Source organism: Salvelinus sp. IW2-2015, linkage group LG4p (assembly GCF_002910315.2).
Source record: "Salvelinus sp. IW2-2015 linkage group LG4p, ASM291031v2, whole genome shotgun sequence".
Taxonomy (NCBI): domain Eukaryota; kingdom Metazoa; phylum Chordata; class Actinopteri; order Salmoniformes; family Salmonidae; genus Salvelinus; species Salvelinus sp. IW2-2015.
This window is the reverse complement of record NC_036841.1, coordinates 6,982,167-6,998,312: the sequence shown is the minus strand read 5'-3', so window position 1 is coordinate 6,998,312 and position 16,146 is coordinate 6,982,167. Positions and strand designations below refer to the sequence as shown.

General features: G+C 44.1%; 2 protein-coding genes across 3 annotated transcripts; one reads left to right on the top strand and one right to left on the bottom strand.

The window, feature by feature from the left end:
- The first annotated feature begins 1,687 nt into the window (after nt 1-1,687).
- otol1b (otolin 1b) lies at nt 1,688-6,345 on the top strand. Its single transcript, XM_023981450.2, has 5 exons — nt 1,688-1,910; nt 4,118-4,536; nt 4,639-4,728; nt 4,844-4,915; nt 5,119-6,345. The coding sequence occupies exons 2-5, from the start codon at nt 4,137-4,139 to the stop codon at nt 6,012-6,014; spliced, it is 1,458 nt and encodes a 485-aa protein (XP_023837218.1). The 5' UTR covers nt 1,688-1,910; nt 4,118-4,136; the 3' UTR covers nt 6,015-6,345.
- On the bottom strand, nt 6,345-14,400 carry LOC111959694 (Fc receptor-like A). Of its 2 annotated transcripts, XM_070437592.1 has the most exons (7): nt 14,331-14,400; nt 14,151-14,186; nt 13,802-13,864; nt 13,072-13,362; nt 12,096-12,362; nt 11,633-11,908; nt 6,345-6,795 (listed from the first exon to the last, which is right to left on the bottom strand). In XM_070437592.1, the coding sequence occupies exons 1-7, from the start codon at nt 14,353-14,355 to the stop codon at nt 6,596-6,598; spliced, it is 1,158 nt and encodes a 385-aa protein (XP_070293693.1). In that variant the 5' UTR covers nt 14,356-14,400; the 3' UTR covers nt 6,345-6,595. The 2 variants fall into 2 exon arrangements, with proteins under 2 accessions (XP_070293693.1, XP_023837228.1); XM_023981460.1 differs by lacking the exon at nt 13,802-13,864.
- Nucleotides 14,401-16,146: the final 1,746 nt, after the last annotated feature.

The window sequence follows — 16,146 nt, the reverse complement described above, 5'->3', positions numbered from 1 at the left end:
TCGACTAGGGATAAAAGGAGATGTTCACAGGAGGCAAACAACTGTATCTTTCTCACTAGGATAAAAGGAAAAAGGAGATGTTCACCCAGGAGGCAAACAACTGTCTGGTCTTTCACGCACACTTATACCTCACACACCTTCCCGCCTGCACTCCTACATCCTCTATACTGACACTTAGAGATATTCTTTCCATGAAGAGGGTTAGTTAATGTAAAGTATCCATGCAAGTCATCCTGTCTCTGTCCCTGCTCCACTGCTGCTGCTTAACTCTTGGCTGTATATGTTTTTCTCCATGGTGCTGTACTGTGGGAGCGCCTGGGGTCACGGGCAGTGCCAGTGTTAAGTGAGTGGGCAGGTGAGCGGCGCTTGGCTCCCTGTGGCGATGCTAGTAAACTGACCGGTTCTGTTGTGTAGACTGAATAGAGGAGTGAGACTGAGGGGTGGAACCTCAACGGGCCATCTCAGGGACGGACCACAGCAAAGGGAGAGAGAGACGGAGGGAGAGCAGGGGGCAGGAGAGAACTAATAAGAGAATGCAAGAAGGAGAAAGATAGAGAAAGAAAGAATAAGAAACAGGTGAAAATTGTATATATGCAAATGTATGTCTTTGTGGGAGGTCAAAGCACAGTCTTATATACTCAATAACTTGAATATGTAAGTACACACAAAGTGTAGTCAGAAAGAACCTGGAATCCACCCCCCCCCCCCTCTTTCTCGATTCCTCTCCCTCCACCTCACCCTCATCTCCCCTCTCTATTTCCCTCTTTCATTTCCCCTCTTCCTGCAAATGTTTTTGGCTGGTCATAGATCCCTCAGGTGGAGGTCTTTAACTACTGAACCATGACCTCTGGTGGTAGTAGTTTCATTTGTATCAGCCATAAGCTGTTCTGTTACCTCTGTGAGATTGAGTTTCATATCATTTATGGAAAGGAGGACCATTCTTCTAACAAGAGAAGTGTGAAATCGAACCCGAACCCATATCCTGAGGAGATGTAAACCTTTTCTCTTACTATACCATAATGTATGTACATGGTCTTTGGCAATTATACCGTGTCTTTCCATGGCTGTGTGGATAGTTGGTCCCACTGACTGTGCAGTGTGGCTGTGTTTTCACCTGTAGAGAGGGTTAGAGAGATAAGCAGTTTCCTTTGACGACAGCTCAGGTTTAGTAACTGTTGAGTGAGACAGTGAGATTATCAGTGCTCTTTAGATTAAAGCTTTTCTTGGACATTCACCAAGTAGATAGTAATGATACAGATCCTTGTCCTGCGGTAGATATAGAGAGAGGATTTGGGCTCAGTAGGCGGGTGAGTGGGGCACCTGTAGCTAATGATTTACAACTGTAATCACTATCACATCTATACTCCTTTCCACAAGCTCACAAGGACTTGACCAATATGGCCAGGAGAAATGTACCTTCTTGTATTGCTCTGCATTCCCTCCACCTGTAGTAAGACGGACATGTATGAACCCCACTATGGGGCCACTGGAAACCTCCCAGCTTGGCTTTTGTCTCCCGGTAAGAGTGGGGCAGCAGGGTGGCTGCTGGAGGAATTCCTCTTATATCAGGTGACCCGTCGCCCCTCTCCCCTCGCCCGGCCCACACCGGGGTAGTGCTTCTCACAGGCACTGTATCCAGTGTCACAAAAGCACATTTTACACAACGGGTACAGAGAGTGGGCCACGGTGCGGTGCAGTGGTTCTGCTTGGTCCAGCTCCAGGCTCAGCTAGATTAGCATGTCGTTGGGTTTCAAACCTCCCCCTGGGCTCACAGCTCTACTCCTCATTGGTGGGGATGTCCATCATCAAAGCCTTAAAGAGATATCAAGAGGTCCAGTGTTGCTGCTGTTGCAGTCTCCATTGTACTGTTAGACAGGGAATCAATGATTAGACGGGCCCGTCATAATTAGGTAAGTGTCCATTTGGATTTATTGCTTCATACTGAGCTCTGTTCCATAAGCGGTTTCTGTTTTGTTTGGCCTTTTTGTTTGACAAACCATTGTGAGGTGATAGGTTGAGTGCCTGTAAGTTCTCAATCAACATCTTTGTGATGAAGGTATGTCTGGCTGTGTTGTGACAGTGAAATATTGAGTGGTTCATATACAGTGGCAAGAAAAAGTAGGTGAACCGTTCGGAATTACCTGGATTTCTGCATAAATTGGTCATCAAATTTGATCTGATCTTCATCTAAMTCACAACAATAGACAAACARAGTGTGCTTAAACTAATAACACACAKATMATTGTATTTTTATTGTTTATATTGAATACATAATTTAAACATTCACAGTGTCGGTTGGAAAAAGTGTGTGAACCATGCCTCAAACAAAAAAGAGATCTCAGAAGACCTAAGATTAAGAATTGTTGCCTTGCATAAAGCAAAAGTATCTCTAAAAGCCTTGATGTTCATTAGTCCACGGTAAGACAATTTGCCTATAAATGGGGAAAGTTCAGCACTATTGCTATTCTCCCTAGGAGTGGCCGTCCGGCAAAGATGACTGCAATAGCACAGTGCAGAATGCTCAATGAGGTTAAGAAGAATCCTAGYGTGTCAGCTAAAGACTTACAGAAATCTCTGGAACATACTAACATCTCTGTTGACGAGTCTACGATATGTAAAACACTAAACAAGATTGGTGTCCATGGGAGGACAGCACGGAAGAAGCCACTGCTGTCCATAGAAAACATTGCTGCACGTCTGAAGTTTGCAAAAGTGCACCTGGATGTTCCACAGCGCTACTGGCAAAATATTCTATGAACAGATGAAACTAAAGTTGAGTTGTTTGGAAGGAACACACACCACTATGTGTGGAGGCAAAAAGGCACAGCAACATCAAAACCTCATCCCAACTGTAAAGTATGGTGGAGGGAGCATCATGGTTTGGGGCTGCATTGCTGCCTCAGGGCCTGGACAGCTTGCTATCATTGACTTGGGAATTCATTTTTCTGTCGATCAAGACATTTTTCAGGAGAATGTTAGGCTATCTGTCCGCCAATTGAAGCTCAACAGAAGTTGGGTGACGCAACAGGACAACCCAAAACACAGAAGTAAATCAACAGAATGGCTTCAACAGAAGAAAATATGCCTTCTGGAGTGGCCCAGTCAGAGTCCTGAACTCAACCCAATTGAGATGCTGTGACATGACCTCAGACATCACACCAGACATCCCAAGAATATTGCTGAACTGAAACAGTTTTGTAAAGAGGAATTGTCCGAAATTCCTCCTGACCTCCTGTGCAGGTCTGATCCGCAACTACAGAAAAAGTTTGGTTGAGGTTATTGCTGCCAAAGGAGGGTCAACCAGTTATTAAATCAAGGGTTCACATACTTTTCCCACCCTGCACTGTGAATGTTTACACGGTGTGTCCAATAAATGTAAACATATTGTTTATGTGTTATTAGTTTAAGCAGACTGTGTTTGTCTATTGTTGTGACCTAGATGAAGATCAGATACATTTTCTGACCAATTTATGCAGAAATCCAGGTATTTCCAAAGGGTTCACATACTTTTTCTTGCCACTGTAAAGTAGAACAGTCTGCAACAGAAAGAAACAGAGGAAGGAACAGAGAGATGGATGGAAAAGAGAGCAAAAGAGAAGGTGTCAAACTGAATTTATCTGAAGAGTTGATAAATGATAAGATGTTTAATAGCTGTTTTCTTGGAGGATTGTTATGAGGTCTCAAATGTTCCACTGCCCTGAGTCGAAATAACGTTACTTTTGAGCTACTGTAAATATTAATGTGGGATGTACACCTAATATAATCAGTTCTGAAATACATTTTTTACAGGTCAGAACAGGTGAGCATCTCATGAAAAAGGCTTTGGTTGAGTAATCTGCRACTGAGATCCTCACTAAAGTCATTGGAGCAAAGTTTCCCCTCAATCCTATTTTAGTCTCGATTGTAATTTCCCCATATGCAGAGCAGTATAGCGATTTAGGAAGAACAACCACAGCTGGGTTTGAACCAAAAACCATGCAGTGGCAGGGTAAGCTCGGTATATCCTGTGCCATAAAGCTCCAGACCTCTTGGCAGAGGCTGTAAGTAGTATTTTTACATACAGTGACGCTACATCAGTGCAGAAGAAGTGACAATTTCTCAATTTCTCCCTCGTTAGATCCTTCTCTAACATCAGGATGCTCCCCTATCACTCGGCACTCTTGGCAGTGATGTCACTCACAGTGACCAGTGTATCGATGAAGACCACTCAGCGGCCAAAGTACCAATACACCAAGAAGCCCATGCCTTACCGCGAGCAGCCCCAGATTACCATGCAGCCCCTAACCACCATCATCCCTAAGACACTGAAATCAGTGGAGAAATCAGATCCCATGGACCCCTACCCTCTGGCTACCACAGAGACCACAACCTACCCCAGCGATGCCTACCAGGATTACTATACTGAAACCACAGGGCCCCCTGGTGTTGGGCATGATAATTACACAATGGATTATAACGAGTGCTACTTCAATTTTTGTGAGTGCTGTCCACCAGAGAGGGGCCCTCGAGGGCCAAAAGGGGACAGAGGACTACCAGGTATTGAAATCACTATGACAACATAGGGACATTTAACAATACCAGTATGCTGTAGTGGTGACCCATGGATTTTGATGTCTTGTTGAAACAATTTTCTCACAGGTTCACCTGGAGAAGAGGGGGAGCGAGGACCCAGAGGCTTTTCTGGACTGGCTGGTTCAAATGGAACTATGGGGACAAAAGGAGACAGAGGTGAACACAACACCATTTTTTAAAATGAGAAATATGTACACTTTACTGGCCGTGTGAGCAAACAGTAGATTTATTGATTATTCAAAATGGTTTGTTTTCTATCTCCCTTTTCCAGGAGTTAAAGGTGACCTAGGATACCGTGGAATGGCAGGAACTCTGGGTAACCCAGGGAAACCAGGAGAGAGAGGTAACAAACCATTATTTTTTAACATATATAGGCATGTGATCGGTACAACATATAAAATCATGAAACAAGGCTACCTGTACCTGTTCAAGCCTCCATATACTGATTATTAAATCAACATAGAATCAATTCATATCTTCCTCATAGATTCTGTCTGGGCCTAGATGCTGAAATGGTCCACTTAAACTGTGCTCTGCGCCCTGCAGGTGGATTTGGCTTCAAAGGTGAAAAAGGTGACAGCGGGCCCCCTGGTGTCAAAGGTGACCAGGGGGAGAAGGGTGAAAGCCAAAATGGGACTAAGGGTGAGAGAGGGGAACCTGGAATGGAAGGCCCAACAGGACCCCCAGGGCTGGCTGGAGTACAAGACCAGAAGGGGGATAAGGGGGACAAAGGAGAGTGTGGGACATTTGGGGAGAGAGGACTGAAGGGCGATAGAGGGGACCCTGGGCCTCCAGGTATTCAGGGACAGGTGGGCCTTCCTGGGGTGGATGGCATGCAGGGCTCCCCTGGTGTGGCGGGCGACCAGGGGGATCTAGGACCCCCAGGGGCTCAAGGTGAGCCAGGGGTGCGAGGGCTGCCTGGACCCCAGGGAGGGAGGGGGATGTTTGGGCCAAAGGGTGACAGAGGCCCCCCTGGGATGAGAGGGGACAGGGGCCCTCGGGGGATCAGAGGGGCGAAGGGTAACGGGGTGATTCAGAAACGCTCAGCTTTCAGTGTGGGCCTCTCTCCCAGCAAGTCCTTCCCTCCATCGGGCTTCCCCGTCCGCTTCGACAAGGTCTTCTACAACGGAGAGAACCACTACAACTCCTCCTCCAACAGCTTCACCTGTGCCCATGGGGGGGTCTACGTGTTCTCCTACCACATAACCGTGCGGAACAAGCCCCTGCGTGCCGCCCTGGTAGTTAATGGGGTGAGGAAGGTGCGGACGCGGGACTCTCTGTATGGCCAGGACATCGACCAGGCGTCAAGCCTGGTGCTGTTGCAGCTGGTGGTGGGGGACCAGGTATGGCTGGAGACACTGAGGGACTGGAACGGTGTCTACGCCAGTAGTGAGGACGACAGCACCTTCTCTGGATTTCTGCTCTACGCTGACAAGCCCTGACAAACAATCTGATATCTAATACAATCTACACTGTAACTCTACTGTACCCCACAGTACCTAAACAATCTCTACTGGCACTCCTCCATACCACCCATACTGTACCCCACAGACCAGCCCCCCTGTACTCCTGCTCTACACAGACACGTTATGACAATGGAGCCCACTATACCACCACAGTACCAGGGACTGTAAAACACCTCTATATGAGATGGCAGCACTCACCCCATCTCTCTTCATACTCCCTCTATAGACCCATCAACATATAGACATCTTTACAAGACTGTCAATCTGGTAGAATGAAAAATAATGCAAGTAAGACTGATAGCACTGGAGTAGTTCATGTTTATTACTTGAGGAATACTAATCACATAATGTTTCCCAGGTTAGGTTAAGGAATCAGTACATTGTATCGCTGTATTATGAGCTTTTTGAAAATTAGCTTTTGTACACTTTTGAAATAAAATCAATATGTAAATGTTTGACTTTGACTGGATTTATTTGCATTTAACTTAAAATCAATTCATTGCTTCATTCACAACCTAAAAGACAAATAACATATTAATTAACAATTATTAAGGAATTTAGAAGTCCTTCCACACCACTGTTCCGTCATCTGAACCAACACCAGGGGCCAGTGTGTTTGGAGAATCACCGGATACATCGGGGAAGGTAGGGGGCTCAGAAGGCTGGATAGAGGTGGTGGTCTGGGGAGGTCCTTTCATAGGATCTGGATGAGATGGTGCTCTGGGCTGGAGTGAGACAACTGGTCCCTGATGTATCCCTGTTAACACAGAGTCAGCATCAGGGGGCGTCAGTTGGGTATGTCAGAGTATGGGAAATAAAATTMTATTTTGTCACATGAGCCGAATACAACACATGTAGACCTTACAGTGAAATGCTTTCTTACAAGCCTTTAACCAACAATGCTTTAAGAAGTTTTAAGAAAAAAAAGTGTTATGTAAATAATAGAAGAAAAAAAGTAACAAATAATTAAATAGCAGCAGTAAAATAACAATAGCAAGGCTATATACAGGGGGTACCTGTACAGAGTCAATGTGCGGGGTCAAAGGTTAGTCGAGGTAATTGAGGTAATATGTACACTACCATTCAAAGGTTTGGGGTCACTTAGAAATGTCCTTGTTTTCCATAAAAACATACATTAAATGAGTTGCAAAATTAATAGGAAATATAGTCAAGACGATGAGAAGGTAATAAACAATGATTTTTATTTGAAATAATAGTGTCCTTCAAACTATGCTTTCGTCAAAGAATCCTCCATTTGCAGCAATTACAGCCTTGCAGGCCTTTGGCATTCTAGTCGTCAATTTTTTTAGGTAATCTGAAGAGATTTCACCCCATGCTTCCTGAAGCACCTCCCACAAGTTGGATTGGCTTGATGGGCACTTCTTACGTACCATACGGTCAAGCTGCTTCCACAACAACTCAATAAGGTTGAGATCAGGTGATTGTGCTGGCCACTCCATTATAGACAGAATACCAGCTAACTGCTTCTTCCCAAAATAGTTCTTGCATACAGCAGTTTGGACCTGTGCTTTGGGTCATTGTCCTGTTGTAGGAGGAAATTGGCTCCAATTAATAAGAGCTGTCCACAGGGTATGGCATGGCATTGCAAAATGGAGTGATAGCCTTCCTTCTTCAAGATCCCTTTTACCCTGTACAAATATCCTGCTTGCTTCGAGGCAAGCAATATTGAAGCATGCATGAGGGCATCAGCTGTTCCGGACGACTGTGTGATCACGCTCTCCGTAGCCGATGTGAGTAAGACCTTTAAACAGGTCAACATTCACAAGGCCGCAGGGCCAGATGGATTACCAGGATGTGTACTCCGAGCATGCGCTGACCAACTGGCAAGTGTCTTCACTGACATTTGACATTTGACACTGACAACCTGTCCCTGACTGAGTCTGTAATACCAACATATTTCAAGCAGACCACCATAGTCCCTGTGCCCAAGAACACTAAGGTAACCTGCCTAAATTACTACCGACCCGTAGCACTCATGTCTGTAGCCACGAAGTGCTTTGAAAGTCTGGTCATGGCTCACATCAACACCATTATCGCAGCCCAGAAACCCTAGACCCACTCCAATTTGGATACCGCCCCCACAGATCCACAGATTCRCTTTTGCACTCAACACTGCCATTTCCCACCTGGACAAAAGGAACACCTATGTGAGAATGCTATTCATTGACTACAGCTCAGCGTTCAACACCATAGTGCCCTCAAAGCTCATCACTAAGCTAAGGACCCTGGGACTAAACACCTCCCTCTGCAACTGGATCCTGCACTTCCTGACGGGCTGCCCCTAGGTGGTAAGGGTAGGTAACAACACATCCGCCATGCTGATCCTTAACATGGGGGCCCCTCAGGGGTGCATGCTCAGTCCCCTCCTGTACTCCCTGTTCACTCATGACTGCATGGCCAGGCACGACTCCAACATGATCATTAAGTTTTCCGATGACACAACAGCGGTAGGCCTGATCACCAACAACGATGAGACAGCCTATAGGGAGGAGGTCAGAGACCTGGCCTTGTGGTGCCAGGACAAGAACCTCTCCCTCAATGTGATCAAGACAAAGGAGATGATTCTGGACTACAGGAAAAGGAGGACCGAGCACGCTCCCATTCTTATCGGCGTGGCTGCAGTGGAGCAGGTTGAAGAGCTTCAAGTTCCTTGGTGTTCACATCACCAACAAACTACCAAACTCAGGAGACTGAAAAGATTTGGCATGTGTACTCTGATCCTCAAAAGGTTATACAGGTCCTGACTGGTTGCATCACTGCCTGGTATGACAACTGCTCTGCCTCCGACCGACAAGGCACTACAGAGGGTAGTGCATACAGTCCAGTACATCACTGGGGCCAAGCTTCCTGCCATCCAGGACCTCTATACCAGGGGGTGTCAGAGTAAGGCCCTAAAAATTGTCAAAGACTCCAGCCACCCTAGTCATAGACTGTTTTCTCTGCTACCGCACTGCAAGCGGTAGCGGAGCACCAAGTCTCGATCCAAAAGGCTTCTTAACAGCCTCTACCCCAAGACATAAGACTACTGAACAGCTAATCAAAGGGCTACCCAGACCCCTCTTTTACGCTGCTGCTACTCTCTGTTTATTACCTATCCACAGTCACTTTAACTCTACCTACATGTACACTACTGTTCAAAAGTTTGGGGTCACTTAGAAATGTCCTTGTTTAAAAAAAAAAAAAAACATTTTTGTCCATTAAAATAACATCAAATTGATCAGAAATACAGTGTAGACATTGTTAATGTTGTAAATGGCTATTGTAGCTGGAAACTTAAGATTTTTCATGGAATATCTACATAGGCGTACAGAGGCCCATTATCACTAACTATCACTCCTGTGTTCCAATGGCACGCTGTGTTAGCACAATTATGTTAGCATAGCTGAAAACTGTTGTACTGATTAAAGAAGCAATAAAACTGGCCTTCTTTAGACTAGTTGAGTATTTGGAGCATCAGCATTTGTGGGTTCGATTAAAGGCTCAAAATGGCCAGAAACAAATAACTTCCTTCTGCAACTCATCAGTCTATTCTTGTTCTGAGAAATCAAGGCTATTCCATGCGAGAAATTGCCAAGAAACTGAAGATCTTGTACAACGCTGTGTACTACTCCCTTCACAGAACAGCGCAAACTGGCTCTAACCAGAATAAAAAGAGGAGTGGGAGGCCCCAGTGCACAACTGAGCAAGAGGACAAGTACATTAGAGTGTCTAGTTTGAGAAATAGACACCTCACAAGTTCTCAACTGGCAGCTTCATTAAATAGTACCCGCAAAACACCGGTCTCAACGTCAACAGTGAAGAGGCAACTCAAGGATGCTGGCCTTCTAGGCAGAGTTGCAAAGAAAAAGCCATATCTCAAACTGGCCAATAAAAATAAAATATTAAGATGGGCAAAAGAACACAGACACTGGACAGAGGAAGATTGAAAAAAAGTGTTATGGATGGACAAATCTAAGTTTGAGGTGTTCGGATCACAAAGAAGAGCATTCCTGCTTTACCTGTTTGATGGTTCGTTGGAGGGTATAGCGGAATTTCTTATAAGCTTCCGGGTTAGAGTCCCGCACCTTGAAAGCGGCAGCTCTACCCTTTATCTCAGTGCGGATGTTGCCTGTAATCCATGGCTTCTGGTTGGTGTATGTACGTACAGTTACTGTGGGGATGACGTCCTCAATGCACCTATTGATAAAGCCACTATCTGATGTTGTGTACTCCTCTATGCCAATCGGAAGAATCCCGAAACATATTCCAGTATGTGTTAGCAAAACATTCCTGTAGCTTAGCATCTGCTTCATCTGACCACTTTCTTATTGACCGAGTCACTGGTGCTTCCTTCTTAAGTTTTTGCTTGTAAGCAGGAATCAGAAGGATAGAATTATGGTCAAATGGAGGGCGAGGGAGAGCTTTGTACGAGTCTCTGTGTATGGAATAAAGGTGGTCTAGAGTTTTTTTCCCTCTGGTTGCACATTTAACATGCTGGTAGAAATGAGGTAAAACGGATTTGAGTTTCCGTGCATTAAAGTCCCCGGCCACTAGGAGCGTTGCCTCTGGATGAGCAATTTCTTGCTTGCTTTTGGCCATATTCAGCTCATTGAGTGCGGTCTTAGCGCCAGCATCGGTTTGTGGTGGTATGTAGACAGCTATGAAAAATACAGATGAAAACTCTTTTGGTAAATAGTGTGGTCTTCAGCTTATCATGAGATACTCTAACTCAGGCGAGCAAAACCTTGAGACTTCCTTAGATTTCGTGCACCAGCTGTTGTTAACAAATATATATAGACCTCCACCCCTTGTCTTACCAGATGCCGCTGTTCTATCCTGCCGAAAAAGCTTAAAACCCACCAGCTGTATGTTATTCATGTCGTCATTCAGCCACGACACGGTGAAATATAAGATATTACAGTTTTTAATGTTCCGTTGGTAGGATATACGMGATCGTAATTCGTCTATTTTATTTTCGATTGATTGTACGTTGGTTAATAGGATCGATGGTAAAGGTAGATTACCCTCTCGGCAACTGATCCTTACAAGGCACCCGGACCTTCGTCCTCGATACCTCCGTCTCTTTCTCCTGCGAATGACGGGGATGAGGGCCTTGTCAGGCGCCTGAAGTAAAACCTTCCTGTCCGACTCGTTGTAGAAAAAGTATTCCTCCAGTACTGTGTGAGTAATCGCTGTCCTGATATCTAGAAGCTCATTTCGGTCATAAGACACGGTGGCAGAAACATTGTACAAAATAAGTTACAAATAACGCATAAAAAAACGTKAAACGGCAGCCATCTCCTTTGGCGCCATACCCTAGCTCAAGACCAAAAATGTTAAACTAGGCTACAAAAGAATTGACTAAAATCATTCCAAACCCAATTAAAATGCAACAGCTGTTTAGCGTGTTGGTTGGCTGGCTTCAGGACCATGAGGCCAGAGAGAAGTTGCTCAGAGAGAAGCTGTCCCCCCCCTCCCTGCCATACCCTAAGTTTAGCTGAACTGACGCCACTGGTCAGCATTATGAATCATCCTAAAGAGAGACTGCATCACCACCATTTTTTTCTGGTTTCTCATGTGTTCTGAGTGTTCACCTGTCACTCGCCCATAAGGTACGGGCTCGCTGAGCCTCTTCAGCCCCAGAGTAGGAATGCTGGCTTTGCACCAGTACCGGCCTGAGTCCCTCAGTACTGCGACTCTGTCCTGGGAAGAGGCAGGCCCCAGACTCAACCCGTCCTGGTAGAAGTAGTAGTGGATGTGTGAAACGGGCTCACGGGCGTTCAGTTGAACGTGACACACCAGGAGCATACGGTCTTTATGGATCAGAGGGTCATTGGGCACAATCTCCAACATGGGTTCTGTCAGAACCTCTGCAGGGGAGAATACAGAGTATTAATACTGAAAAATATTTCTCACATACCTACTGGTATTCAATTGCCATTAAACATGATATGATAGTGATGATAATGGAATGATGAGGGCAAATCTCATTTGAAATCTGATTCCTCATCCTACACAAACTCAAAATGACAGACCACACCTGTCTATCAACCTCACCTATGATGGACACCGGAGCAGCCACTGAGATCACAGAGTTGGTTTGCCTCCGTCCATCCCAGGATGCTCTGCACCAATAGGATCCGTGGTCTTGCAGGGTAAGGTTGGRGACACATAGCACTGGTCCAGACTGTCTCTGAAGCTCCACCCCGTCCTTGTAGAGTATGACCTCTGTCAGTCTGGGGTTGCCACGGACACGACACATCAGGGTCATTGTCTCTCCAACCAGCATGGGCAGGGGCGGGGCCTGCAGGATGGCCCACCCACCTGGGCAAAGAGTAGTAAGTGATTTTAATTAACGGGATGGTGTAGTCTCTGTCTGGCCTGTTGACAGGTACCCTCTATGGTCTGGTGTGCTACAGGTATCTTAGCCTGGTTGTCAGTCTGTTTCTGCTTATTTTGCTATTGTCACACATGTTTGGTGTGACAACAAGAAAGGAGTTGTCTAATACAGACTGCTAACAGAAGGTCAACCAAACTACACTGAACAAAAATATAAACGCAACATATAAGMTGTTGGTCCCATGTTTCACGAGCTTAAATAAAAAAWTCCAGAAATGTTCCATATGCACAAAAAGCTTATTTATCTCAAATGTTGTGCATTTCTCCTTTGGCAATCCATCCACCTGACAGGTGTGGCCAACCAGACAGATGATGAAACTGAGGAGTATTTCTGTCTATAATAAAGACCTTTTGTGTGGAAAAACTCATTCTGATTGGCTGGGCCTGTGCCTGGCTCCCCACTGGGTGGGCCTGGCTCCCAAGTGGGTGGGCATATGCCCTCCCAGGCCCACCCATGGCTCCGCCCCCTTTCAGTTGTGTGAAATCCATAGACTAGGGCCTAATGAATTTATTTAAATTGACTGATTTTCTTATATGTAACTCAGTAAKATTMTTGAAATTGTTGCATGTTGCATTTATATTTTTGTTCAGTATAGATGTCATCATGGCTCAATATTCATATGGGTTCTCTTACCGTCCACCTCTATTTCTATGGGCAGGCTGTGGAGGGTGTGTTGTGTGCTTATCCATGTGGTTCTCAGGCCCTGGCAGTAGTACTTCCCACTCTGCTGTGGCCTGGCCTTCCACAGGACAAAGTACTCAGACTCCTGGAGCTGCTCTCTCCCCCTGAACCACTGGTACCTCCACTCGGCCGACACAMTCCCAGGAACACTGCACTTCAGACGTACTCTCTCCCCTGAGAAGATCCAGGGTCCCCCATTAACTAGCTCAGCCAAGGCTGTCAGCGGAGCACTCGTGGGGAGAACTTGAAGAAATGTTGACAGGTAAGTCTTTCTGACGTTTTGAATAGATTACTATGGCTGCGTTTACACAGGCAGCCCAATTCTGAAATTTCTTTCCACTAATTGGTCTTTTGACCAATCACATAAGATCTTTTCACATCAGATCTGTTTCAGAGCTGATCCGATTGCTCAAAATACCAATTAGTGAAAAGAAATATCAGAATTGGGCTGCCTGTGTAAACGCAGCCTACTAGAGAGACTTAAGCATAATTTCTGAGCATAAATGGTAACTTAAGTCTTATTTACATGGTCACCTAACATTACAAAAGACAGCTAATGTTCAGTAGTGTATAACTATTACGTAACTCATGAAAATAGACAATTTACATGTATTTTTATTTAACCTTTATTTAACTAGGCTAGTCAGTTAAGAACAAATTCTTATTTACAATGACGGCCTACCCCAGCCAAACCAATTGTGTGCCGCCTTATGGGACTCCCAATCATGGCCGGATGCGATACAGCCTGGAATCAAAACAGGGTCTGTAGTGATGCCTCTAGCACTAAGATGCAGTGCCTTAGACCGTTGCGCCACTCGGGAAATACATACTGTATTTCATATGTTTCCATTATACAAGACAAAACTGGTTTGAAGAGAAGGATTTGAATCTCAGAGGCTGCGTTTACACAGGCAGCCCAATTCGGGTCTGTTGCCACTATTTAGTATTTTTCACCAATCAGATCAGATCTTTTGCCAATAATTGGTCAAAAAGTGTAAATGCAGCCAGAGAGTAGTGTACTTAATACATACCTTGTGGTACAGCCCATTTAGGTAGCGTTGAAACAACTGAAACAATAAATAACCATTAATCATTAAAATAACCCCAAAGAAATCCAGTGATCATTCTGTCAATCAATCAATCAATCCATGATCATCTATACACAGAAATAATTGTCTGTAATCTCTTAAAGTAGACTGAAAGGAACTCACCAAGGAGGCTCAGTAAGAGCTTCATGTTGAGTGTTCTGCTTCTGATGGGGATGATTACACTACAATCTCTATATATTGTCAGAGGAAATGAGACTAGTTTTCAGTTTCGATTGCAAAAAATACCATCTAATTTTTATGAAATAATTGCATAATGCTCTTCCTGGCATCACAAATAACTTTGGGGAAGTTCCTTTTTAGGAATGAGGGAATTACCAAAGCCCTGGGATGCAACCTCATGTGTGCTGTTTTTCTTAACATCAATAAGTTTGCCAGCCCAGCAAGTATATTATTTTGAAGCTGTGTCACAATACTCAAATCAATATAGCCTGTGTACAAGACATTAGGAACACTTTCCTAATATTGCGTTGCACCCCCTTCTGCCCTCAGACATTTCYTCAGGGCATGGACTCTACAATGTGTTGAAAGCGTTCCACAGGGATTCTGGCACATGTTGACTCCAATGCTTCCCACAGTTGTGTCTAGTTGGCTGGATGTCCTTTGAGTGGTGGACCATTGATACACATGGGAAACTGCTGAGCATGAAAAACCCAGTTCAAAGGCACTTAAATCTTTTGTTTTGCCCATTCACCCTCTAAATGACACACACACACACACACACACACACACAATCCATGTCTTAAGGCTTAAAAATCTTTCTTTAACCGGTCTCCTCCCCTTCATCTACACTGATTGAAGTGGATTTAACAGGTGACATAAACAAGGGATCATCGCTTTCACCTGGTCATTTAGTCATGGAAAGAGCAGGTGTTCTTAATGTTTTGTACACTGTGTACATTGCAAACACACCTTTGCTTTCTCTACTTTTTTCTCTACTTACCCTAGATAGTCATGTTACAGTGGTGACAAAGCCTTCTAGACACAGAACAGCTTTTGAGTTATTTTATTCATCAACACAACAAACCCATGGACACTATAAAACAAAACTGTCTCAATAAGTTACATTAAAATACAAGACAATGTTGAGTTACTCCTTCAACTTACAAAAACAAACCTACAAGGTTGTACAGATGTGTGTGTGATATATATATATATTTTTTAACATTGCTTTCAAAAATACCTAATCATTGATTGCTGTGTGGTATCCAATGCCTAGTTATTTCAGTTAGTGTTTAAATTGGATTGAATGGATTTTGGCAACCAGCATTTGTACAGCATTTGTACACTGTTCTGATAGTTACAAATGTAATAAAATGAAACATGATAAAAGAACAGAAAATATATAGGTAGTATGTAAATGGACCTTTCTGTTGCATCAAAGATACTACTCATTCAACTCAATGTCTACTGTTCCTTCATATATCTGACCGCGAATGAATGGTTACTACATGGAGCTGAGATCAACATTGTTATGGCTATTCTGTTTGGCAACATTTACCCACAAAACATTTGTACAAATAATATACACCACTGTAAAATAATATAAAGAACTTACTAAAAGTACTCTTAGATATAACCATTCTAAATATGCACCCTTTCTGTTCTTCTGAAGAAGCAGCTGTTCAGCAGTCAAACAAGAGAGAAGTGACTGTTAGTATCTCCTATACTCTGAATTGCAAATCACGTATTTCTTACAGACAAAATGTAAACTTTGAGCTACAGTATCAATTTAGCCATTTTAATAGGCTTAAGTCATTATCCCCTCTCAGAAGACTATAGCCTGAATAATAGAAAAATAAAAGAACTTCCTCAAACTGAGCGCATGACTGAACAGGTTTGGCAGGGAAATGAAACTATACACACACACACACACATATATATATATATACTTATTTATAAACATCTTCAGGGGAAATTT